The following is a 23,701-nucleotide window of genomic DNA, read 5'->3' on the forward strand; positions in this document are numbered from 1 at the left end:
ATGTGTGCTGAGCAGCGTCCAGAAGAACACGCTGCTCTCACTACCAACATCGAGCATCACCGAGATCTCCTGAACTGGCCACCGGTTCCTTCTCGACACATCCAATCGGAACAGATAAACACCATGCCTTACGGCCGTGTACTTCTCCTGGACTCCAAATCCACTCCCTTGTCCCACTGCCCTACGGACCCCCAAAGGCTACAACATGCTTCTGTCCCCCACATCCATCCCGAAACGCCACCCCTCCACATCCCCACACGCGAGCTCCGTTTCACATACATCAGTCACGCCCAACGGATCGAAACCCCTCTCCAGTGTCACACCTGAACTTCTTCCCCTCCCCGAGGCGAGCGCGAGATGAAGGGCTAGCGCGTTCGCACGGAGCTTGCGGCTGATATGGCGCGACGCCGCGGGACATCCGGTATGTGGCGCGTGGCCGAATCAAGGAATGCTTGAGAGATTGACGGGGGTAAGATAAACGGTTTGGCACGGTTGGGGTGGTGTCCAGTTTGAGTTTGGATACAAGGGTTCACGTGATGTGAGATGTTGCATCGCAGATGTGTGTGATTATGCGCCGTGTTCCTGCAGTAGTGTAGAATCTAGTTAACGCGCAGCGGCCATGGGGACAATATCATACATAAAGAGAGCGCAATTTGGCAACCGTGACTCCGCATATTCAGGTGCTTGGGTGAGTCTGAAACGAGAAGATGTCTCTGGCGAATCTTAAATAGCGGACTATCAATCTTCCGAGATATTGTGTCTTAAAGAGAGCTCCAGACGACACAGAGGACGGGATTTGATATCGTTGGGAGGTGTTGAGGCGTGTTGAGAACCTCTTGAGAAGGAGATGGGGTGGACATGCCGGGCCTGGATTGTAAGACATATGATTGTGCAGGCAAGATGCCGTAGGAACCTGACCCTGATATGGGGATTTGCAACATCTCGTTCGATCCTTACTCCTGTGAGTGCTTTCCACGATATCCATCAATTTCCGTATGCTCGACTCCTTCTGTGGATGTTGGCGATGTCCCAAGGGGTAGACACTATAGGAATCCAGGTCTGATTTTGAGGGTTTAGACCTCTCGTTGAACCTTGATCTTTGTAAGTGCTTTCTACAATATTTTCGATTTCTGTCTCCTTGATCCCTTTTGCAGAAGCTGTCGATGTCCTAAAGGGGTGGGAGACCTCAGGGATTTAGTTCTGATTCTGAGGGTTTAGACCTCCCGTTTGACCTTTGGTCTTGTGGATATGAAAGCACTGTAGACCTTTTGGGTGTTTTCGCCAATATTTTTCGGTTTTTATATCTTTGACCCGTTTTGCAGGAGCTGTCGGTGCCATAAGGGGGTGGGAAACCTCGGGCATCCAATTCTGATCCTGAGGGTTTAGACCTGGTGGAGGATGGAGATGGACATTGTTGTCTGCGAGTTGGTCAAAGGGTGCCAGGTCGATGGGAAGTACGGAATAGGTACTGTATCATTCTGTTACCACTGGGAAGTGAGATATAGAGCTTCACACATTCTATAAATTCATTTCTCTTGACTATTTCTCTGGTCTTTTATCTTCCTTCTTTTGTTCACCTCTGTCGACTGGACTTGACGTGACTGGAGGTGAATTTGTGAGGCAAAATAACACTGCTCTATCTAGACACGTTCTTTCCAAACTGGGCAACTGAACCATTGACCACACAACCACAAATCAACAACTCTATCTTGCCTGGTAAGTTAAAGCATCTGCATCCTCAACCTCATCGTTCATCTCACGAACTGCACTTTCCAATCCTACTACAACCTATAAAATGTTACAAATGTTACATTTGTTCACTTTGATCCAATTTCTGCACCGCTCTCAGTGTTGGCCATCTAAGGCAAACAATGCACCCTTTCCTGAGCGACGACACTAGTGTCAAGAGAATTAACGGGAAGCTTTGTCTAGTTCGCCCCAGCCGTCGCAAAGCGAGAAGCAGTTCATCCTACGACTTGGGACATGTGCTTAGTATCGGCTACGATCTTCTCAGCGAGGTCTTCGACGGCGCCGCTTTCAGAATGGACAAGGACAAAGCAGATGCTGAGGCCGTCAAGACTTCTGTGCTTCATCATGTACACGAACCAAATCCGATGGCACCTGCGATGCCCCCTCCCCGGCCAGGAATATACCAGCAAGGTAATCGCCAGCTTGTCTTGCTCCCCAAAGTTCCCACAGGACATGGACCGCCGCCGATGATGCACCAAGGCCACTTCGGATACCCACAGCAGCCGTTCATGTATGGCGGCCAGCCACAGATGGTGTCCATGATGGGGAATATGGGATTTGGCGGCTTCAATTCACAGTATGATAAATCTGCTCCCGCTGCTGCGCCTGTGACTACGCCAACGTCGATCACTGTTACGCGGCACTTGTGCGCAAATTGCGGGAACTTGAGATCGAGAAAGTATCAAGCCGCACACCCGCTCCAGGCAGGCGATACAGCGCCTGTGTCGTTCTGCAGGAAGTGCGAAAAGGAGTTTAGATCGACTGATTCTGAGGTCGAGGTTGAACTTCCACTGAAGAAGAGTAAGAGGCACTATAGAAAGGCGCAGAGGGAGAAGCATATCAAAAAGGTGGTTTATGAGAAGGATCTATTCCCGGCGACCCATATTTGCGCCCAGTGCGGCAATCCCAGATCAAGAAAGTACCAAGCGACGCATCCGATCAATGCTGGAGAAACCCCGCCTGTGTCGTATTGTGGAAAGTGCCAGAAGGAGGTGACATCGAGCGAGGACAGTGCTGGAAGTGAAGGAGAGACGGTGAAATATGTGACCAGGGGGAGAAATACGCATGAGACAGACCGAAAATATTACCAAGACCGAAGGATGAAGGTATGTATGAAACCACGAGCTCCGTTACTGTGAGGGCATATTATAGGTTATTCACTAATGCTCTTAAGAATATCTCAAAGAGCACCAATCAACGCCACTACCGCGATCTAGATGGTGAATCTGGCAGCACTGCATCCAAGGTAACGCCAACCAAGCCACCCTTCTCCAGACTCCTGCGGGAGCTAATTTCCGGTCAGAAGGTTCGCGCAAGAACCCCCGTGGAGGAATATATTGTCGTCACCGAGAAGTCAAGCGACCAAGTACAGAAGGGGCGCCAAAGTCAGCGTTATTTCAAAGGAGATGGCGACGAACCGCAACAATCCCCCCTAGTGGCTATTAGGGAACCAATCAGGCGTAGGTCCAGCGAGTTGTTGCCAGCAGCTGTGCGGAGAACTAGAAGTTCTTCTCGGCGGAGGAGGAGTCGCGGTAAAGCTCAACCACTCTCGGAAAACTATGAATACGATAGTCAGGAATCTTCGGATCCGGAGGGACTTGCCGAGAAAGCATATATGGATTATCTCAGCGACGGCGCACCTCTTCATGAGAGAGATCGCCCACCAGGGCGCTCGAGACATAGATCGCCAAAGGCACAGGTCCACAGAAGAAGAGTATCAACGCAGGCTTTGGAGGATTACATTTCCGAGGATTCCGTGGCCAGATTCCGTGAAGCCGCCTCAACCAGACGGAAGGAGCGTGCAAGTTTGCCACCACAAAATGTTCGCAGTGCCCATCCTGGGATTCAAGAAGAGTTGAAGAACCTCAAAGACGACGAGATGCTTGTTGTCACCGAGCGCTACGACTACCGCCCACAGAAATCCTCATCAGCCGTTGGTGAGCTGAGATATGAACAGGCGGATCGAGGCAGAAAGCCACATCGAGCTTCACAGAGGCTCATCAGCCAGAATGATGCTGCGGAGTATTTCCCCGAGGAATGGAGTCGGACTAGAAGCCGTACCAGTCGGCACACTAACTATCAGCGAATTCGACCGCGCGACCTGGACGGTGCAGCTCTACCGAGCGGGCCAGGAAGCTCCGAAGCAAGCGTCGACCAGCAAAGTTATCATGAAGGTTTGCATCAAGTTATTGAGCACACGTAGACAAACGCTGATATGAAACTAGGCACAGATATTCGACCACTCCTCCCACCAGCACCTACACCTCCGAGCGTCTCGACGGCAACCAGTGGAAGCGTGGATACATACAGTTACTCCTCACGCGACACGACCGAGTACCCTCCCTCCAACGAGCCACGTGTTTATCGCCCTTCTCGTCTCCCAGGCGAGTACCAGCCCAGTTCTGACTCCGGTTCCTCGCTGCAAGCTGCGTCGCCTCCTGTTGCCTCGCCACGGACTTCAAGACAACAACGCTCGCCTATCCGCACGAGACGTGGATCCCGCACATACCGCGCGCCGTACGTGCGGGATGCAAATAGTGGAGGAAGTGAAGGGGCGAGAGTCTCGTCGCGTAGCCGGTCGAGAGAGAGGGTGGTGTTTTACTCTGAGGGAGAGGAGGAGCCGAGCGATTTGACGGCGAATGATCGGATTGACAAGCGACGAGTAGCGTTTGGGCCAAACCAAGTGAGGACGATTAGTAGAGATTCATTGGCGGCGGAGGGGAGGCGAGAGAGAGAGAGGGAGCGGGAAAGGGAGTTTGGGGTTTCTGGGATGAGATATGGGCACTGAGAGAGGAAGGGGAATACATGGAGTGAAGAGGTGAATGTCTGACAGATGAAAGATGTGGTAGAATGACAATTGTAACTCTTTAATGCTCCGGGTTTCTACGTTGGCAGTTTCCACCATGCAGAAAGAATGACTTCAGCTCGCATGAATAGTAGTTCCCTCGGGCTGGAGATGTCGTTCCTATATTATGACATGAATAATCTCTCTTATGTGTGGGCAAGACGCACCCACGAAGACTCTTAAGCCTGTACAAGTATGACCGAACTATGTTACACATTCTTAACTGTTAGTATTTTGTAGGTTGACCTTACGATGTGGTCTACTGTACAGTCACACTTTTTTTCAAAGGCTAGACTCGAGTCAACGATATAATTTGGTATCAAATTGCAAAACAAGTCTAAACTCCCATACCCACGCTATGCAAAAACCATTCCCACTCAAGCCTTGCTCTTAATCTCTAATGGCGCCTCTCTGCTGGCCAAGAACTCATTGCTGAAGGGATAATCAGTGTACCCCTCTTCTTGCATGGCGTTGTAGAACGTCTTGCGGTTGTACGGCGTCAGCGCTAGTCCCTCGCGGATCCTGAACACTAAATCTGGGTTCGCGATAAAGTGGCGCCCGAAGACAACGACAAGCTTGAAACCCTCATACTCCTTCACGAGCTCCTTTGCGCTCTCGCCATCGAATCCACCAGCAATCAACAATGGCTTCTCCTTACCCCATACCTCGGCCAGGAAGCGGACAGAGTCCCTCTCCTCCTTGGTCCCATCGAATCGGCCCTCGACAAGATGCAGGTAAGCGAGATCGAACTTCTTAAGCTCATTCACGAAGTACGTGAACTGCTCGGTCGGATCAACAGCGTTCATTCCGTACCCCTTGAAGTAAGGGCTCAATCTGATACCGACCCTCTCGGCACCAACAGCCTCAACAACAGCCTTGACGACCGCGATTCCGAAGCGTGAGCGCTTCTCGACGCTCCCTCCCCAGTGGTCGGTGCGCTGGTTGCTCACTTCCTCCAGGAACTCGTGGGGAAGGTATCCATTCGCGTTGTGGACCTCCACGCCGTCGAAACCGGCCTCGATGGCGTTGCGCGCTGCCTGCGCATAGTCGCGGATGTACTGCTGGATCTCCTCCTCCGTGAGAGCCTCTGGAAGCGCACCACCGGGCGCCGCGATGGCGCTAGGTGCCTTGACAGTCTGTCCCTCACTCTCGGCGCCTTCCTTGTCCGCAGTGCGCCCAAGAGCCCACAGTTGGCTGAAGATGATACCCCCACGGGCGTGCACGGCTTCGGTGACAGGCTTCCAGGCGGCAATCTGGGCGGCGTTGTAGATTCCCGGGGCATGCTTGTAGCCAACAGCGGCAGGAGAGACATACGTCGCTTCGGTGATGAGGAAGGTGCCGGGAGTAGAGGCGCGCTGGGCATAGTAGGTTGCTGCCATGGGGAGGGGAACATGGGCATCGGTCGCGCGGAAACGGGTGAGGGGCGCGAGGGCGAGGCGGTGTTGGAGAGTGTGGTTGCCGAGGGAAAGGGGGGCGAAGAGGTTGCTTTGAGTGACTGTCATTGTGGCGGTTTGTAGGGAGTGGATGGGAGAGTCGTTCTTGGGCGAGTGATGAGCAGGTCAAGGCAAGTTCTTGTTATCTTGTTTTATTTTCTCTATCTTTATTGCCGGCCCAGAGGGGTTCTTATAACCGCCCCTCTCCCCTCCTCCACTACCCCCCACTAACCCTTCATCGGAGACAACGGTATGTCCGATGGCCATCTTTCCTGATGCTTAATCAGCTTTCTTCACCATTGACTTACCAATCCAGGACGGCATTTGCGCCAGAAACCCACCGAAACAGCGATCGAACACGGCTCGTAGGGTGCACGCAATTTCTGGATGTCGCCAATGAAATTTCTGCATTTCTCGCCCACACCTCGGCTCGTTCCTGGATCGCAGTTTTGTACTTCGCGGCTAGTCGATCTTTAGTGTGCATCTACGTCTTTTTGTTCGGGCCGTTGCACCCGAAAGGGTTAGGTGTATACGCGCTTATCAATCAGCCTTTTTTCGTAATATCAATCTGGGATTGAGACGAGAGTTTTACCTGATTACTGATTCTAATATTCTAATACGAATAACAATAGGCAGCAGTTGGTGATGCCGATGGATGACGACTTTTTCGTCTAGGATCCTTGGGGAACAGAGTGGTAAGCTCTTCATGCATAATACTAGCCTTACCTAACGTTGGGAGAGAACTCATCCTGATACCCCCATCGCAGCCGGCGACCTGACCGAAGGTCACCCTCTCGACATCCCAAACCTGAGAATCTAGTCCCCTTATATTATCTTCAGCATCACGAGAACCGTGATCAAGTGTTCGGCGAACAATGCGGCGACAACAGACACCATATTTAATAATATGTGGATGAGTGATTGTAGGGTCCATAATATGCTTCGATTTTCTTAGAAGTAATCTGGCCTCCATGAGACTCTGGCTCGTCGCATGCAACGAATAGTGGCCTCAAAGAACAATATATGGCCTGAACTAAATTTGGGTACTACCCTGCATATATATCACGAAACTCAAACGCACGCTCACAAGATACTCACTGTCCACATGGGCCACTCTCATGCCACCACACCCTCGCGAGCACTATCCTCAACCTCCTAACTCGCCCCTACCCCTCCCCCAAATCGAAACTTTCCGGGCCTGACCCTTGCCGCCACCCCAACTGCAACCAAGGCCGCCGCACCCCCCAAGAAACCCAATTTCAATCCCAACACGTCCCCTCCAGTCTCCGTCAGTGCCGCCGCTGCCACCGTAATCAACATCAGCAGCAGCAGTACATACCCGCTCGCACGATGCCATCTATACACCCTCTTTGCCTTCTCCACGCCACCGTAAAGCCCTGGGACAAAGAACTGTGTCACGCCGACTAGGGCCTGGAGCAGGATCAAGATGTAAGTCGTGAGCCCGAGACGGCCATGCGCAGAGGTGAAGTGATTAACGCCGTGATCGAACTTGTTGTATTCTATGACCGAAAAGGCCGCTACAAAGGCCAAACTTGCCGCGCCGAGGAGGGCAGCATGGACGTGAGTCCCTGATATCTTTTGGGAGGCTGTGTGGGTCGGCTGGAGGATAATGACGGCTTGGGTGACGAGGGCGACGGCGGAAATGTTGAGGAGTGGATGGTAAGAGAAGAGGGAAAATGGGTAGTTGAAGATGGCATAGACGATGAGGACGATGAGGGCGATGATCCCGGCTTGGGATATGAGGGCTGTCCCTGGGAAGGTTTTAGTGGATGCAGGATCGGAAAGCAAGGAAGACATACCGAGAATCAGATTCCACCCCAATGGCCTCCCTTCCCGCTGAGATGCAGCTCCCCGACGGCCAAGGAGCGGTTCATCCTCCGCGAGTCCCTCGGTGGGAACCGGATCGCGGCGCGCGATCTCGTCCGGTGTAAGTTGTGGAATGCCAGTCGCCGACGCCATGATTCCGATAGCTGTGACAGTGACTCTTCGTTCACAGTTGGCGAGAGGATGGATGATCGGGAGGGGGATAGAGGGTGAGGGTGAGGGTGAGGGCGAGAGGGGGGGGAAGTGCAGAAGTTGGCAGTAATATGTAGGTCGGATGACTTGTCTGACTTAGATTCGTAATGAGTATCACCACCATCGATGACGACTTTTGAATCCTAGCCAGTAGCGGGAAGTGGGGTTAGTGCCCCGGTAAGCGGGAGACCAGCTCATCGGGGCACTAAATCGCGACTGCCGGGTTACAAACCTTACTAAATACTGTGGGGTAAGCTGCTCCTGTCCATTCACAAGACTCGTATATATAAGCTCCTACTTAAGATAATCGTGTTGGTTAAAAGTTTAAAAGGGACTTGATATAGGTTAGAAATTAAATATTATTTCAATATGACACTGTGTAAAGAGCTGGTTTTAATAGCGCAAGGAATATTAATAGTGTTTGTTAAACTTTTATAGCGACGATACATAACTGGCACAGATTATAAGAACCATAGTTATTAATAAGGCAACTTTACCTGCTTATCTCAAACATACATAATATTACCATCGAGAGATGGACAGACATAGAACCCAAACGTTAGTTTAAGCAGACATCAGCTGCAACGGGGGCGCACCCCTCCTCGCTCGTAACTTGTTGGAGTGCTCTACAACGCCCCGATCCAAAGCCCACCACCAATTCTGGAACACGACCTGGCCAATCTCCCAGTTCTTGCCGTCGTAACAGTCTTCATTTAAAATCCTCACTCCTTCCGCCGAGTCTTCGAGGTCGTATTGCAACTTGATTAGCGCCATCGGATCCCGCGCCGCCTTCGGCCTCATTTCTACCGGCTGCGAAAATATGTAAATAAATTTGTTCCGCACTGATGGCCACGGTAGTATATCAAGTAGAGGATGATGAGGGATTGTCCCCTGGACTTCAGTCGGTTGTAGGTCTGGTGGAAGTGTTATGGAAAGAGTGGTTGATGTGAAGAGGCGAGTGGCTGTTGGGTCCCAGAGTGCATCTCCGCAGTTAAGAAGCATAGCCATCTCAAGACCTGCTTTGATAACCTTGAGCTCGGGCACCTGGAGATTCGCATCGTCCGGAAATGTGAACTGCGATGACTCGAGGGCCTGTAGCTCGGAATCGAAATCGCTCAAGTTGTAGAGCGGCGGCGTTAGGTCTTATTCAGGCCTACAGTTAGCATGTGTTCTGTGCACACGGCGTGAGACCTACTGAAGAAAACTTGATCTAGGCCATTTATATCATTGAGATAATTATCTGGGCTGCTGCCCGCACTGGTAGACAGTGAGTTCCAGGTGTTATCCGAACTTGGAGTTGATCCATCTGATACAAGACAGAAGTTATCTCCAGCCTGCACCATGTAGTTCTCCATGCATTGCTGATTTCGGTCACCGGCTCTACTGTTGACAAGGAATATCTCATTCGTGGAAAGAGCCTTGGTAGCAGCAGATCTACGTTCTAATGCATGCACTTTCTCCTGCCTTCGCTGACCTGTCCTGGCAGTTAGTATATTATATACTCCGTTGAGCGATCTTATAGCCTTGTAACCCTATGGACACTCACGATAGCGACGCTGAGCCAAGACGTTCAGAACACGCTTCCTGTCGGGATCGCCCCGTTTTGGTACTTCGAGCGATTGCGCTTCAGTTTCCGGCATTATGCTTTATGATTCCTGTCATGAACTACCCAGGTGTTTTGAATTATTTACGATGCGGGGGAAGGAGAGGCGCAGCTGAAGGCCAACATGACAATGAAGGCCAAGCTATTTGCGGTTAGAACATAACGTTATGCTTCACTCTTGGCATTTTTCGTCATGGAACATCATAACCCCATCTTGTCCATTATGCCCATAATGATCACAATAATGTTGAATAATGCTTCCGGGTAATACAGCAGGATGTGAACTAAATTATATAAATATGGGCTTGGTCCATTTGAACCTGTATCACTCTCATATTTTCCCATCAACAGAATAATATTTCGCAAGCTATTAAGAACTCTCAAAAATGGAATCAGACTCAGCATCGCAGTTCGTTCCTCAGGAACCACAGCCAACCTTCATGACCAAGGCATTTATCACAGCCCTTGCCGATGTTCGACTCCTCGTTGGAGCCACCGCAATTATCCTGCCTCTCCCATCCGCGTCCATGTTCGGGCTTCCTATCGCCTCTGCCTCTAGAAGTATCGGACAATTCTACGGAGCGCGTGAGCTAGGTATACTACGGTCCATGACTCTTCACTGAATGAATGCTAATAGCCATTTGAAAGCTATCGGCGGACTTCTGTTTGCTTCTTACAGCAGCTACATGAAATCATCCAAAGAAGATGGGATTCCACTTAAGGCAACACGCGACGCTACCAACGCCACGATAGTAGAACGGAAAGAAGCCTTGAAAAATGTCTTATGGGCATGTCTGCTTATTGATACCATCGACTTGGGAAGCATTGCTGTCAACGCGTTCAGAGGGGAGATTGGATTGCGAGCGATGTGGATGGGTGGTGGCGCTGGGGTGGCTGGTGTGGTTTTTGCGGCCTCTGCATTGAGGGCATTGTAAGGAGGTTTTGTTTGAGCAATGTTGTGAGATTATTTAGATTGGCGCAGAACTGAATGGGTTATAAATATACGCATGGGATTTAGTGGTTATGTTTGTTCGAGCTGCCCGCTGGTGCTGAGTCGATGGTCTCTGTGGCCAGCGCCTAGTTCATATTTCATCCCAAAGAAGCTCATTTCGCGTCTTGCCATATGCCAAGGTTTGCTGTACTTTTTACTTGTTTTGAGGCACCGACTAAGGTGGCATCTATATACAGTACTCTCCCATTGTAACCCCCATTTACATCCCCGCCTACACAGGTTCATCTGCCCAATCCGCCTCCGCATAACTCCCACCCTCCGCCCTACCTCTCGCATCCAGCTTCGCTAAAAACTCCGGAGGCACCGTCGGGATATACTTTCTCTCCCTCTCTCTATTCACCCCTCCAAACCCAGCCCCGAAACTAACTAGCATATCCGTGCTCGTCGGCAGCGAAAATGGAAGCATGAGTGCGGGATCTAGTAATAAATTCTCGGGCGCATCCTCCTCCTCCTCTTCCTCTTCGCGCTGTATCGAGTCAGGCGTCGGGGGTACGCTGCTGTTGCCATTGTTCTGCCCAGGTTTTACAGGCGTTGAAGGCGCCGAGTCGCCTGGTCTCGGTGATGAGGCAGCAGCACGCTGGCGATCTTTCCGTGCTTGCGTTTCTCGTTGGAGATTGATGATGTATTTCATGGCGCTCTTCGGTAGACCCTTCTCGCCGACTTCGGGACGGTAGTGTTTCACGGAATGGATGAGTTGTTGTGGCGTTAGTTTCGTAAGTTGCTGGAGAGTCCCGACAAGACTCTCAAAGTCGTCCGGGGCAAGGGATGAAAAACACTGCAACCACTGAAGGAGCTGTATGACAGGAGCGAGATGGCGGCGCGCCGCTTCGACTGTGGTCTCACCTGACGCGGACATGGATCCGTTTTCGTAATGCTCCGGCTTGCGATTGTTCGCGCGAGCCCAGTCCTCGAGGATGGAGATGTTCATGCGGATCTGCATCGCCTTGGTGCGGGCTAGATAACGCCGATTGGACATGACGCGGTTGAAGAGCTCGGCAGCGATCCAGTAGAAGAGCTGAGCGAGGATCTGTGCCGAGATGACGGTGTGAATGTCATATAGGTCGAGGACGAAGAGGGTTGAGGAGAGGAGGGACGTCACGTTGCGCGGGGCTGGCTTCGCGCGCTGTTTCGGGGACGGTGGTCGGAAGCGCTTTTCTGCAGGCTGCTCCTTGACAGTCGTTTTTCGCTTGAAGATCTTCCATTCGTCCTGGAAGGCAATGTCTTCGAATCCGGGGATTGTTTCGTGGTCGAGCATTGCGGGGTCGAGGACCTTGTCTATCCTGCGTTCTGCGTCTCTGATGATAAGGATGAATATCTCATTGATGAGCTCCGCTAACTGCAGCTGAAATTCTCCCGTAGATTCCGAGAGTCCCCCATCCTTCTTCAAGTAATGTAGTAGGAGTGTGGCGTTCGACATCCAAAACGCCAAGATTGTCATATCCCACTGATATGCCTCGACGACATCGTTGATTTTGTCCATGGCCATGATGAGTAGCTTGCCGAGGAGCTCTTGACTGGAGTGGTAGTGTGCGTAGCGCGCGCTGAGGAAAATCATGTTTGCTGGCACCGGTTTTTGTGAGGTTGATCTTTGGGGCGTCATGTTGGTGATGACAATATCCAAGATGCGGTTCAGCTCACTTTCTTGGAAGACGAACATTTGATCGTGCAGGCAGCGCGCCCAGTCGAATTCCTGCATTTCCTCTTCCAATTCTTCGGGGGTCTACAAAGTCAGCACAGTCCCCGGTAGGGAAGTTTGATCTCACCTCTGGCTGGTCATCCATCCCAACATTTCCCAGATCGACCTCCAGATCCCTTGCGCTCTCCATCATCATGCGCCGCCTCAATTCGTTTTCGGCCATCTCCTCTTCGAAGCGATCTTGCTCAAAGCCAGCATTGTAAAAGTCGTCTGCCACACCGGCATTCCCAATGTGATACCCACTATCATGAAGATAATCCGAGAGCTCGCTGTCGGGTGCAACAAAGTCGAAGGCGGTGCGGCCAGAAGATGATTTTGCGTCCGGGGAGGCGCCTGCGTCGAGGAGGGTTTTGGCGATTCCTTTGTGTCGGTTGGTCATGGCCCACATGAGCGCACTCCATTGGTTTCGGTCTTGCTTGTCGACGTTGGCCCCAGCTTCAAGGAGGGCGACTACCACTGGTTCATGGCCCTACATTTGTTAGATGGGACTTATAGCTTGGGGAGGGGGACGTACAAAGCAGCTGGCATAAATTAGTGGTGCCGTGCCCTCCTCATCTGGCAGATCCAGATCGACGAACTTCCTCGCATCCCCTCCCAGAATCCGTTGTATGCGCTCTACATCTCCATTACTGGCCGCCATATTCAGCGCCCGTTGCAACGTTGTCCTCTTTTCCGCATCGTCCAATTTCTCGTCCGCTGCGATTGCGTCTTCGTCTCCGTCTGGTGCCGACCCGTCACGGTGTGCGGCCTGAGCAGCGAGCATCTCCATCAGCCTGTTGTCGCTGTCCTCGACTCGTTGGGAGACATCGCCAAAATCGTCCGAGAGGGAAAGATTGTTGAACTGTAAGGGTCTGGCGAGCACTGGCGCAGTGAGGAACTGTGATTGTCCTATGTTATATTAGCGGGGTCCTTCACCGCATGAGGAGACGCACCCTGCCACGCATCATACATCTCCGTCTCTGCTGTATACTCGGGAATGGCGCGGCGATCGTTGAGGGATTTGGGGAGGTCGGCGGGGAGCTCTTTCGGTTTCGGCCTGGTGGGGGACAGCTCATCGTCGCTGTAGGTGGCAGCAGGGACCCCGCCATCGGGGTCCTCAGTGTTCATTGTGGCCTGTCGGGCGTTGTATTCATGCGTGGTGGTGAGGGCGAGATGCGTAGGTTAGATGCTTGGTAACATGGCGAGAGAAGGTATTATCTCGTGCTTTATATCTTTGTCGTAGTCGTTTTGGAAATTCCAAAATATGGTGGTGGTGGTTGGCCGATGCCTTGAGGGGCGCGTCATTGGTTAGTGGCTTGTTTGATGTCCTGGGCGGTGAATGAAACGAGTGATTCTGCCGGATTGTCCTCGGGAGCTTCAAAATATATAGCAACGATGCCTCTCGGCGCCTCCAACAGTAACGATGCCTCCACGCATACGACCTCTCCTTCGCCGGCCGCAATGGCGCTCTTACCATCCATCGCCTCGACTCCGGGCCGAACCTTCTCGACCTTCTATTGCTCAGAAACCGACCATTGACATCAAGCACATCCGCCAAAATCCGGACCTTTACACACAAAACGCGATTGAGCGAAACTACGGAGCTCAGAGTTCGAATCCGCAGCGTATCACCGAGCTGTTTGCGCAATGGCAGGGACACCAGCGGGATGGTCGATCTATGCGCGAACAGAGCAATGTTCTGCAGGCTGCGCTCGCGAACCCGAAATCGGCCAAACACCAAGACGCCGCGCGAGCGATTGGATTCGACGACTTGAGCAGAGATGGGATTATTGCCGCCAGCCGCAGCCTGAAGAGTAAACTGGCGAGCATTGAAACGGAAGAGGCGGAATTGACTCGGTCGATCGAAGGGCTGGCCCTCGAGTTGCCGAATTTCACAAGCCCTGACACCCCGCGCGGACACGAAGCAAGGGTGGTGAGCTACATCAATGAGCATCCGTCTGGGGAGTCGGAAAAGTCTCACGTCGATATTGGAACCTCTCTTGGGATACTCGACTTTGCGAGCGCAGGCTCAACGTCTGGGTGGGGATGGTACTACCTTATGGGTGCTGCGGCACAGCTCGAGCAGGCGCTGGTGCAGTTTGCGCTTTCGAAGGCGACGGCACGCGGATGGACGCTTGTGGCGCCGCCGAGTATTGTGTACTCCCACGTCGCGGCAGCGTGCGGATTCATGCCCAGAGACCAGAGCGGCGAGACGCAAATATACACGATTGCGCAGGGGGAGGCGGATGTGGCTCGCGGACGTCCAGAACTGTGTCTGGCGGGGACGGCAGAGATTCCACTCGCGGGGATGGGTGCAGGTGCGGTGTTGGATTCTGCGGTGCTTCCGAGGAAGTATGTCGCTTCCAGCCGCTGTTATCGAGCAGAGGCAGGCGCGAGGGGGGTAGATACGAAGGGGCTGTACCGAGTGCACGAGTTTACAAAGGTTGAGCTGTTCTCATGGACCACGCCAGAGCTCGAGGCCGCGACGGAGGTGTTTGACGAGATTGTAGAGATGCAAGTGGAGGTTTTGCGCGAGCTGGGACTACACTGCCGCGTGCTCGAGATGCCGAGCACTGATCTTGGTGCGAGCGCTTTCCGGAAGAAGGATATCGAGGCGTTCTTTCCGTCGCGGAGGGGGAGGGATGGGGGGTATGGTGAGGTCACGTCGGCGAGCGTGTGTACAGATTTTCAAGCGCGACGACTCGGCACGAAGATGAGTCGAGCAGGGAAGAAGGAGTGGGTGTATACGGTTAATGGGACGGGCATGGCAGTGCCGAGAGTGCTCGCGGCGGTGTTGGAGAATGGGTGGGATGAGGGGAGGGGGGAGGCGAGGGTTCCCGAGTGTCTATGGCCGTGGATGGGGGGGATGGAGGTTATAAAGGGGAAGAATGTAGTATAGATAGTAATGAGAGTTTTGTAGTTTATAGTCGCGCTCCCTATTGCATGCAACTATAGTTGCTCTTGCTCTTTTCTACTATGCCCGTCACTATCGTTCGTTCCAACTGTTGCCGTTACCCTTGCTCCTTTCTGCTATGCCCGTCGCCATCGTTCGTTCCTACTGCCTCTGTTACTCTTACGCGTTACTATTCCGCCTATTACTTTATGTGTTTATACTATTCTACGCGCAATTAACTATGTTGACGACGAGGAGGAGGAACATAAGGAGGAGGATTAGGTTATAGAGCCTATACTTAGAAATAAAATAGGATTCTTCTATTATATTACACGAATTATCACTCACGATTCTATAAAAGTCTTAAACTAGATCTCTGTTCACTTTCGAAAGCCGGAGTGATGGAGACACAAAAGCATCAGAAAATATAATGTTGCTCCAACCACTAAAACATCCCTGCTAATATTTCCGGAGTAACGGATCAACTGCAAAGTTCGGCCTAAAGACCGCCGACTTAACAGAAGAATCACCCTTTCCTCTATGTTCAGCCCATTATTGTTAGATAGATGTGCACTTTTCGCTTCGGGACACATTCGCCCGGCGAAGTAGTGACTGTATATACAACCTAATTTCATAATGGACCCAACTACGACTCCATGTTTTGATTTCTTACGTCCTTTTATATGCTTGGTCTGTGCAGGGGTTCGAGTCCACTGAATGGTCCGGACATCAACATATTTAAGGCAAGGGAGTTCTTGCCAGCACATCCGGTGAGTTCGGCCATGGTATCATAAATATTCTGCGCCTCTGGTGCGTTATACCTGTACGTCTTCGGCTAAAACGGCGACGAAGCATGCGCTTTTGAGAATAGAGGCGGGTTCGCCTTGCCTCCATTCGCAATGACCTGCGCTACTACACTTCCACCACCGGCTGACTGGCCCTAGATGGTAACGTTTTTCGGGTCTCCACCGAATTGTTTAATATACTTATGCGTCCATATCAACGACTCCTGCTAGTCGAGAAGTCCCAGGTTGAAATCCGACTTCCTATCCGCAGCGATCTTAGCACCAGGAAGGAAGCCAAAAGCGTTGACTCTGTAATTCGGGTACACGAAGATAAAGTTGTTGGCTTCTGACACATTGAGGATTGGGTATCCGGCTGGTGGGAGCGTGAAGGAACCGCCGCCTTGGATAAAGGCGCCACCATAGTACACGACGACTACGGGTCGGAGCGGTTGCGAGGCATCCCAGGGTCGGGAGTAGAGCCCGAGGTATAAACAGTCCTCTGTGCCGCTTACCTGTACTTATTATCAGTCGAGTATTGTTAGGGGATGAGGGGGCTCACGGTTCGCTGATGGCAGTAATCATATCTCTAGTCCGAGTCGTAGGTGCCGTTAGTTATCGGAAGCGGAGGCTGTGGGGCTCGAAATCTGTTTTCCCCAGTTGGTGGAGCAGCGAAGGGTATTTTTCTCTAGTAGCTTATATTATACTCTGGTGAGTATGAGCCCTGAAACGTTCCATAGTCTAGGGCAGCAGTTAGTTCTACCGCTTAAGCCGACGCTGTGAGGAATGAGAGGACGAAGAAATCGCAGATGCAAAGAGTCGCGCCATGGCTTCAATGTCAAATTGTCCAATTTTCTAAAGCTATCGCAGGTCGCTGGAACAAACAGTAATAACCGTAAGGTGGGGGTTCTTACCGTTGACGGTTTACCCCACCATGCCCTGCCATGATAAAGGTTATTTTCTGGTATCGCGGGGTATGGGGTAAATAAAGAATTGACCAGTGGGAATAACTCCACGAATAGCTCTATGAGCTATACGACCTGCCTGCCGATCGTTATCGGCACTGGTTGAGTCGGCATTTAATACCCCGAACTCTATACGATGCTTATGGGGATTAATAAATAATCCCCGCTCGGCCGAATGCATTTTTGCATGCCGTGGTAACATCAAGAAACGCATGAATGCAAGCTTCGCTGGCAATTATCACTTTGAATGTCCATGGAGCGTACTGGATGGAGCAGACGCGGCGGGGTATAATAAAGTGGAGCATAATACAGCTCAATTGTTCCAAATGTAATCATAACGATTCTATTGAAGATGAGGAATAACTCAACCATACGTGTCAACATCTAGATTATATCTATAGACGGTTTATCTACTAAAATTAGCACTGATACTCGATATGGCTTGCATTAGCATTGAGGTATGGCGCCAGCTGTGACTGTCTGAATAGAGATCGCTTTTCACATTTAACAGCCGTAACAAATGCTTCTGTATTGACTATATGATTGTAAGCCACCAGTTACGTTAATGTATATTATAAGACTTACTTTCGGCCCCCGGCCAACTGGTGTGCGTAAAATCATCGAGTGGATAGTATGGCGCTGTAGCGTTGACAGATCTAAATGCCTGCCATCTGTTCACGGCATATTTCGTGTGATCAATATACTCAACATGCTCTTGCTCAGCCACCTTATTGCCTTCAAGTTAGAATCTACTCGCTCGTGGTGCAGTTCGAACATAGACTTACCTCTCGCTCATAATCGGCAAATGCCCAGTCCGTCTCCAAAACACCCCCATTCCAAGACATAATAGGCACCATGCCACTCAGGATCGGCACCCCACCCGCATGCTTCACATCGGAGATCATTTTTCTCAAATAATGCCCAAACGTGTACACTCGCTCAGTCGTGCCTCCTGTGGCATTACTCGCGACAACCACACTCTCATGCCCAATTCCTGGAAGAGTGGCACGGAACTTGGTATCAGTCGTAGGATCACCATTGTCATTATGTCCCATCTCGATCAGCACGATTGTTCCCTCGCCAGGAACAATACTCGCTACGAGAGAGCCCCATAGACCTTCGTTGATGAAAGAGCGTGTGCTACGCCCACCACGAGCGAGGTTCGTGATGTTGAGGTTGAAGAAATTATGCATGTAGAAGCCCCATCTGGAACTAGTTAATTTGGTTCGAATATATATTTCAAAGTAATTTACCCTTGGATTAAACTCGTTTTACCATAGGGCATGGTAGTGCTGTCAGAACATATGAGAAGCTGGCGTTGGGGGACAGGCTTGGTTGGGAATGCATCCGTAGAGGAGAGAATGGCAGTAATGGCAAGGCCGACCTGGGACGTGATACTAAGCTTCATGATGAATTATTTCCGAGATACTAATAAATACTATGAGTGAGATTTGTAAACCAGACTCCCAAGAAAGCATAATGGGAGATATTAACGCTACTTATAACACTCACGAAAAGGATTTGATGATCGCTAATTTAAGCTATACTAAGGTTTCAATTTCCAATACTATAATGTACGATCTGCTATAATCTAGATTATTGCGGCTAGGAAATAAATTATTTCGTGGAATATGATTATATGCATCGGAATAATAAAATCCGGGTCAGATCTGCATTCGCTTGATACAAGCTTTTTAGCGGGGAAACCCCTCACTTTTCTTACTACTCGGAGTTTGATGCACCGGTTACTTCTGAAAATGATGTTTTTGTTCCTTTTCTCCGAGGGAACTATTATAAGAGTCTATTTTAAGTGCATGTGGAGCCATCTTTGTGGCACTCGGTCTAGTATTAGGTACGGTAAAATAAAATATGTCAAACAGCTTTCGAAAAGCATAAATGCATTTTCTCATTCAACTCAGGCTTTCAATACCTGCTTCTAAAGGAGGTCTAATACGTAAACCAGCGCCGGGGTGCTTTATGTAGAAGCATTTATTATAAAGCAGCTATTCTATATCTACGGACACAGAGAAAGACGCTAAGCCAGCTTGCATATTCGCAGCTCATAAAGACTAAACGGTTACAGATATCTTGAAATGATGCTTTAAACGGATAAATAGAACTTTTATTATAGCTTGTAGATCCCATAAATGGCTCTAAAATGCTACAGCGGCAACGAGAGCATCTAGTGCGGAACTCTGTGTCGATGCGTTGGCTGGATTAATAAATGGCACCGACCACACCAGGCTCAGCTGATTCCGGTCATTCCGATCTTGATTCCAAGGGCTGTCAGCATTCGCTGTAATAAAGCCCAAGTAGTCATCCGACTGCGATGCTGCCTGCAAGATTTGCAAGTTGCGCATAAAAATGCCCTTAAACCATGGGGCATCAGCTCCACAGTTTGGCTCACACGGATCATGCAGAATCCCATCTGAGTCCGTCAAACCTAATATGGCTGCTTTGGCAATGCTATGGGCTGTATCGATATAGTAATCATAGCCAGATGCGGCATCCAGCTCAACCAGTGCACCCAGGGTTTGGCCCTGGTTGTATGACCACTCAGTCCCGCCATTGTTCGCGCAATCGCCCGTAAGGCTGTCATTAATCAGGTTTCGCTCGTTGATCATACCGGATTGACAAAACCAATCCCATTGTGCGAGAGCCTCGTTGAAGTAAGTCTCTTTTTGTCCGCTGACACGATTTAGCAACATATCAAGTTGATATGTCTTTTGAAGAACCAAACTCCAGATAATCTCCGCGCTAGATTAGGCGATGGTCGGTGGGAGCTCAAGCCAAACGACGTCTCTACGGTTTATGAAAATGTACCATCTCGCTCAGTTATCCGTCAGCTATGCTCTGTGAGCCTGGCCTTAGCGGTTCAAGACCACCTAGACATTATATAGAATTCTAGGAGTTCGAGTTCGATCAGACAACACCCTGACCCCTTTAAATGGAAAAAAGTCTTTAAAAAGCATACCGAACTTGGCTGGGACTATTTCCGAGAAGTCCAGACTGCCCAAACGCAGTCCGCAATTAGCTGTGGTGGGCCATGTCGCTTCTACGACCATAGAGATATGCACCATGCTAGAATTCTAAGTATGGGTACGTGCCCATACCTGTATCTCACCACTGATCCAAAGCGTCACAATGATTGGGAAAGTCTACTTAGGGAAGAGGAGCTGGTGGAAGTGGCCCAGCCTACGGAAGATGAGCCCGTGGAAGAGGAGCCCGTGGAAGAAGTGCCTGTGGAAGAAGTGCCTGCGGAAGAGGCACTCGGTCAGGTCGGCGTATTGGTCTCTGACAGCAACTCAGATGGCAAGATACTCGTCTTTGTTGGAATATTAGAGGCCGATGGCGGGTTGGCAGGTATATAGAAGTGCGTTTTGGAGTTGTCGAGGATGGCAATGCTGGAGCGGATTAGATGTCAGATCCATCTGCAGAGGGGTTTGTTGGTGCTGCAACAACTGTCGTCTTCAGCACCAGTTGCGTTCTCGTCACGACCAGTCCCTGTATCCAAGCTTCACTCAACTGCGTGGCTATCCCTTGTAGCTCCTGTATCATTGCCTTGCCTAACAGCATCACTGGGTCTGTCACAACCCCGTAACCAGCAACTCAATCCTCGTCTGTGGATTCGTAATAGAGTGCTGGCCTAGCGGTGTCGAGTATGCACTCCACAGTGCATTATCAAAGAACGCAAAAATTTACAACCATCAGTGTAACCAAGGTCAAAATCATATCTGCCAATGCACTCTGGCGATCGGCCACCTTACTTTCGTCATGTTGTGTGTCTCTTGATGATTTAAGAGGGATGACCCCCCGGCTTTGTCTTCCTCATTCTTCTCTTCGGGTATTTATAATAAAGGCAGGGATAAAAAGTGAGACAACGTAAAATGAGATCAATGATGCGAGAAGAACCACATGATATCGTCGCCCTATCTGGCCCTCCTGCAAGCTTCCGTGGACGTCGACTTGTGGTTTATCAAATCTCCTTAGTGCACGGCTCCTCCCCTCGTCGTCCTAACTCCATTCTTCAGGCTAAAAAGCAGGGTTGCTATAATGTGCGGTATTATAATGACTATTTTAAACATGCTTGTCTGGAAGATCTGCCCCAATGGATCGTTTCAATCACTGTTGTACTCGTACTTTGAGTGCCGAAACTAGTTGCCTAAACAAGACCAAAGAACTTCAAAGGGCTCCATTTGAAGATTGCAACTGCGTTGTAGTCGTGATGGTGCGCTATGAATTGATATTATTGTTATTGTTATTATATTTATTTATTATTTCGTCCATCGGGTGGCAAGTGACCCTGAGACCTCCCGAGGGGAACCCTTGCTAAGTCGTAACGTACTCATATCGTAAAGATTTTTCATCATATAACTGTACACAAGCTAATAGCTTAGAGGTGCTTTTACTAGCTGTATTAATGGCTAGAGAAGACAATGCTGTGTCTAATCTCGACACTTCTTCCGGGGCAGTGTTCGCCCTCGTGAACTCTGAATGCACTTCTCAACCTATCCGCTAATCGTCTTCTCTGTCTCGCTTCTCCAGCTATACCGACTGAATTAGAAGCAGTATGCTCTTGACCTGCTTCCGCAGCGAGCTGCCCCAAAGTTGCTACTCGCTCATGGACAGGTGCGTGGTGCACAGCTAAGATGCTCTGGACACGGGAGTGGTGGGCATAACCACCCTCAATTACGGCTGAAGCAGGCGGCGGAGTATCTGTATCAGTAGGAGATGTGACGTCGGTGTCAGTACAAACAGGTCTAAGATTATCACGGCTAAACAGGGTCGGAATCAAATCCGAGGGAATTGAGCCACTGTGTACTTTGTCCATTGTGAAGTCCTCTGTATATATAGAGTATCCCAGGTTGCATTCCTGAACTTTAGCTTCTAACTGTGGCGGTGAGTGAAAAGGGTTAGAAGGAGAAGTATTGTTTGTGCTAATAGCTTCAACAGGCGCTGTATATGACTAGCTTCAATCTCCCATTGGCTCTCTGTTGTAATATGCACATTAGATAGGTGTGGGTCATTTATTCTTGTTGCTTTAAGTTCAAGATCGAGACCTCCTAGATTTGTTGGGAGAGGATCTCTAAATTTCACAATTGGTAGTTTTCAGCATGACTCTGGCGAGTCCTTTGGCCCGGCTCTGCCTTAGACGACCAGGAAAGCCGGTTTAAGGTCTATATCTTTCCGGGTTTCCATGAGTTTTCCAGGCATCTGTAGCAATAATAACAAGGAAGAGGACCGTAAAGATGCCAGTGAGAGCATATAGTACGCCCATAGAAGCAGCAGGTGGAGTATTTCTAGATGTTTGCGATGAACCACTATCTACAGACGTGTTGTTTAAGGGTACGGCCGCTAATGAAACTTGTCCATCCATCCGAAAAGTAACTAATGTGTCTATCGTTCCTCTCGTTGTATTCGTGATAGTGAAATACGTTGCATACATATGGTCTAATATCCGAAATAGCGCAATGGGCAGAGGTAAGACTACACAGGACGACGACTCATGGTTCCTAGGGAATGATGTATTCAATGACTCCTTTAGGGGGTATATTTGATAATATAGAGATCGGGCTTCTACAGGGCCTAATATATCATATCCCCTACTATAAGTTCCCATTATAGTACTTAAGGTAGAGACTATCATATGCTTTCAGGGCTTTTTCTACAACTTATTAACTATAATAACTGTCTCTCTATATAGAAAAAAAGGGGTTATTCCTCCACGTCTTTATTATGTAACCTTTTGCGATATTTCTACGCAAACTCTGTAGCTGCATGTTACTCTAGCAACAAGTTTATTGTTCTATCTATAGTTCTCTAGGAACCTCCTTTCCCTTTAGTTATGTAAGGGTTGTAAACCTACAGGTCTCATAGGAGTCTAGGGAACTAGGCTAAGAGGCAGGAATGGGTATTGTATTCGTAGGGACAATAGGTCTACGTAAATACAACAACTATTGACTGGAGGCCTTCGTCTTAGGCCTCCAGCCCCTTTTTTAGGCAGCTCCACAGCAGGGCACCCTATAGGGTGGACTGGCTACGTGACAAGCCCTTACGTGCCGGCCTTATAAGTTAGCATTGTTTGCAAAGTAGAAGTTATGTCGTGTCCTACCTTCTCAGCATCGTCCAGGATGTTTCCTTTCCCACTATTAAGCCGATCCTCATCTTGTCGAGCAGTATATGTAGCCAAGGGGTGGTCTGGTGAAGAAAACCATTTCTCGACTCGAGTTTGGCACATCTTATTCTTCTCATCGGTGGTCATGTTGCTATTGGTAATATAAACTTCAATAGTTGTCGTGTTTTGATATGGTCGAGTACTAACCACGTAGATGTTAGTTGGTTGCTGTGAATTCAATACCAGAGGAGATTCAACAAAGTGTGATCGTAGGACAATTGGAAGGTGAGGAGAAACGAGCAGAGCTAGGGATTACCTAACGAAACAGGGCTCAGAGCCCTTCACGACTTCAGTCGAAGACATTGTATCTAGTCAAAGGTTGTCGGTGCGTCTAAGACTTCTGCTGAATGGTGCTTATGCTGATAGAATCCATTGCCAGAAATCGGGAGGGAGAGACTGCCTTTATACCCCCCCGCGCTCTGTTGGAAATACTCCCTCTACTTCGTCTCAGCATAGCAACCCACATCGCCGGGCATACATACACCGCCCACCAGTTCGAAGCGTGGACCAATTACAAAAAGGATATTGATGT

The 23,701-nt window shown here is 49.9% G+C and overlaps 12 protein-coding genes across 12 annotated transcripts; 4 read left to right on the forward strand and 8 right to left on the reverse strand.

Moving 5' to 3' along the window:
* Window positions 1-1,871: 1,871 nt before the first annotated feature.
* On the forward strand, window positions 1,872-4,601 carry VE01_03790 (uncharacterized protein; the record flags this gene model as incomplete). Its single annotated transcript, XM_059463568.1, has 3 exons — window positions 1,872-2,855; window positions 2,924-3,923; window positions 3,975-4,601. The coding sequence occupies 3 exons, from the start codon at window positions 1,872-1,874 to the stop codon at window positions 4,535-4,537; spliced, it is 2,547 nt and encodes an 848-aa protein (XP_059319833.1). The 3' UTR covers window positions 4,538-4,601.
* Window positions 4,602-4,735: 134 nt separating this feature from the next.
* On the reverse strand, window positions 4,736-6,172 carry VE01_03791 (uncharacterized protein). Its single transcript, XM_018273273.2, has one exon. It carries the CDS (start codon window positions 6,094-6,096, stop codon window positions 4,972-4,974), a length of 1,125 nt encoding a protein of 374 aa, XP_018131925.1. The 5' UTR covers window positions 6,097-6,172; the 3' UTR covers window positions 4,736-4,971.
* A 677-nt stretch (window positions 6,173-6,849) lies between these two features.
* Window positions 6,850-8,234, reverse strand: VE01_03792 (uncharacterized protein). The gene is made up of 2 exons (XM_018273274.2): window positions 7,848-8,234; window positions 6,850-7,799 (listed from the first exon to the last, which is right to left on the reverse strand). The coding sequence occupies exons 1-2, from the start codon at window positions 8,005-8,007 to the stop codon at window positions 7,183-7,185; spliced, it is 777 nt and encodes a 258-aa protein (XP_018131926.1). The 5' UTR covers window positions 8,008-8,234; the 3' UTR covers window positions 6,850-7,182.
* Window positions 8,235-8,462: 228 nt separating this feature from the next.
* On the reverse strand, window positions 8,463-9,774 carry VE01_03793 (uncharacterized protein). The gene is made up of 3 exons (XM_018273275.2): window positions 9,611-9,774; window positions 9,260-9,538; window positions 8,463-9,206 (listed from the first exon to the last, which is right to left on the reverse strand). The coding sequence occupies exons 1-3, from the start codon at window positions 9,702-9,704 to the stop codon at window positions 8,629-8,631; spliced, it is 951 nt and encodes a 316-aa protein (XP_018131927.1). The 5' UTR covers window positions 9,705-9,774; the 3' UTR covers window positions 8,463-8,628.
* Window positions 9,775-9,883: 109 nt separating this feature from the next.
* Window positions 9,884-10,786, forward strand: VE01_03794 (uncharacterized protein). The gene is made up of 2 exons (XM_018273276.2): window positions 9,884-10,261; window positions 10,316-10,786. Exons 1-2 carry the CDS (start codon window positions 10,054-10,056, stop codon window positions 10,600-10,602), a joined length of 495 nt encoding a protein of 164 aa, XP_018131928.1. The 5' UTR covers window positions 9,884-10,053; the 3' UTR covers window positions 10,603-10,786.
* VE01_03795 (uncharacterized protein) lies at window positions 10,670-13,632 on the reverse strand. The gene is made up of 4 exons (XM_018273277.2): window positions 13,308-13,632; window positions 12,890-13,263; window positions 12,443-12,844; window positions 10,670-12,399 (listed from the first exon to the last, which is right to left on the reverse strand). The coding sequence occupies exons 1-4, from the start codon at window positions 13,480-13,482 to the stop codon at window positions 10,891-10,893; spliced, it is 2,460 nt and encodes an 819-aa protein (XP_018131929.1). The 5' UTR covers window positions 13,483-13,632; the 3' UTR covers window positions 10,670-10,890.
* Window positions 13,633-13,766: 134 nt separating this feature from the next.
* Window positions 13,767-15,253, forward strand: DIA4 (Serine--tRNA ligase, mitochondrial; the record flags this gene model as incomplete). The annotated part of the gene is made up of 1 exon (XM_018273278.2): window positions 13,767-15,253. Exon 1 carries the CDS (start codon window positions 13,778-13,780, stop codon window positions 15,251-15,253), a length of 1,476 nt encoding a protein of 491 aa, XP_018131930.1. The 5' UTR covers window positions 13,767-13,777.
* Window positions 15,254-16,259: 1,006 nt separating this feature from the next.
* VE01_03797 (uncharacterized protein) lies at window positions 16,260-16,614 on the reverse strand (the record flags this gene model as incomplete). The annotated part of the gene is made up of 2 exons (XM_018273279.1): window positions 16,260-16,539; window positions 16,592-16,614. The coding sequence occupies 2 exons, from the start codon at window positions 16,612-16,614 to the stop codon at window positions 16,260-16,262; spliced, it is 303 nt and encodes a 100-aa protein (XP_018131931.1).
* A 799-nt stretch (window positions 16,615-17,413) lies between these two features.
* Window positions 17,414-18,402, reverse strand: VE01_03798 (uncharacterized protein; the record flags this gene model as incomplete). Its single annotated transcript, XM_018273280.1, has 4 exons — window positions 17,414-17,529; window positions 17,580-17,721; window positions 17,780-18,200; window positions 18,248-18,402. The coding sequence occupies 4 exons, from the start codon at window positions 18,400-18,402 to the stop codon at window positions 17,414-17,416; spliced, it is 834 nt and encodes a 277-aa protein (XP_018131932.1).
* A 745-nt stretch (window positions 18,403-19,147) lies between these two features.
* On the reverse strand, window positions 19,148-19,702 carry VE01_03799 (uncharacterized protein; the record flags this gene model as incomplete). The annotated part of the gene is made up of 1 exon (XM_018273281.1): window positions 19,148-19,702. One exon carries the CDS (start codon window positions 19,700-19,702, stop codon window positions 19,148-19,150), a length of 555 nt encoding a protein of 184 aa, XP_018131933.1.
* A 363-nt stretch (window positions 19,703-20,065) lies between these two features.
* Window positions 20,066-20,365, forward strand: VE01_03800 (uncharacterized protein; the record flags this gene model as incomplete). The annotated part of the gene is made up of 1 exon (XM_018273282.1): window positions 20,066-20,365. The coding sequence occupies one exon, from the start codon at window positions 20,066-20,068 to the stop codon at window positions 20,363-20,365; it is 300 nt and encodes a 99-aa protein (XP_018131866.1).
* A 2,628-nt stretch (window positions 20,366-22,993) lies between these two features.
* Window positions 22,994-23,475, reverse strand: VE01_03801 (uncharacterized protein). Its single transcript, XM_018273283.2, has 3 exons — window positions 23,426-23,475; window positions 23,107-23,311; window positions 22,994-23,058 (listed from the first exon to the last, which is right to left on the reverse strand). Exons 1-3 carry the CDS (start codon window positions 23,470-23,472, stop codon window positions 23,047-23,049), a joined length of 264 nt encoding a protein of 87 aa, XP_018131867.2. The 5' UTR covers window positions 23,473-23,475; the 3' UTR covers window positions 22,994-23,046.
* Window positions 23,476-23,701: the final 226 nt, after the last annotated feature.

Source organism: Pseudogymnoascus verrucosus (assembly GCF_001662655.1).
Source record: "Pseudogymnoascus verrucosus strain UAMH 10579 unplaced genomic scaffold scaffold_13, whole genome shotgun sequence".
Taxonomy (NCBI): Eukaryota; Fungi; Ascomycota; class Leotiomycetes; order Thelebolales; family Thelebolaceae; genus Pseudogymnoascus; species Pseudogymnoascus verrucosus.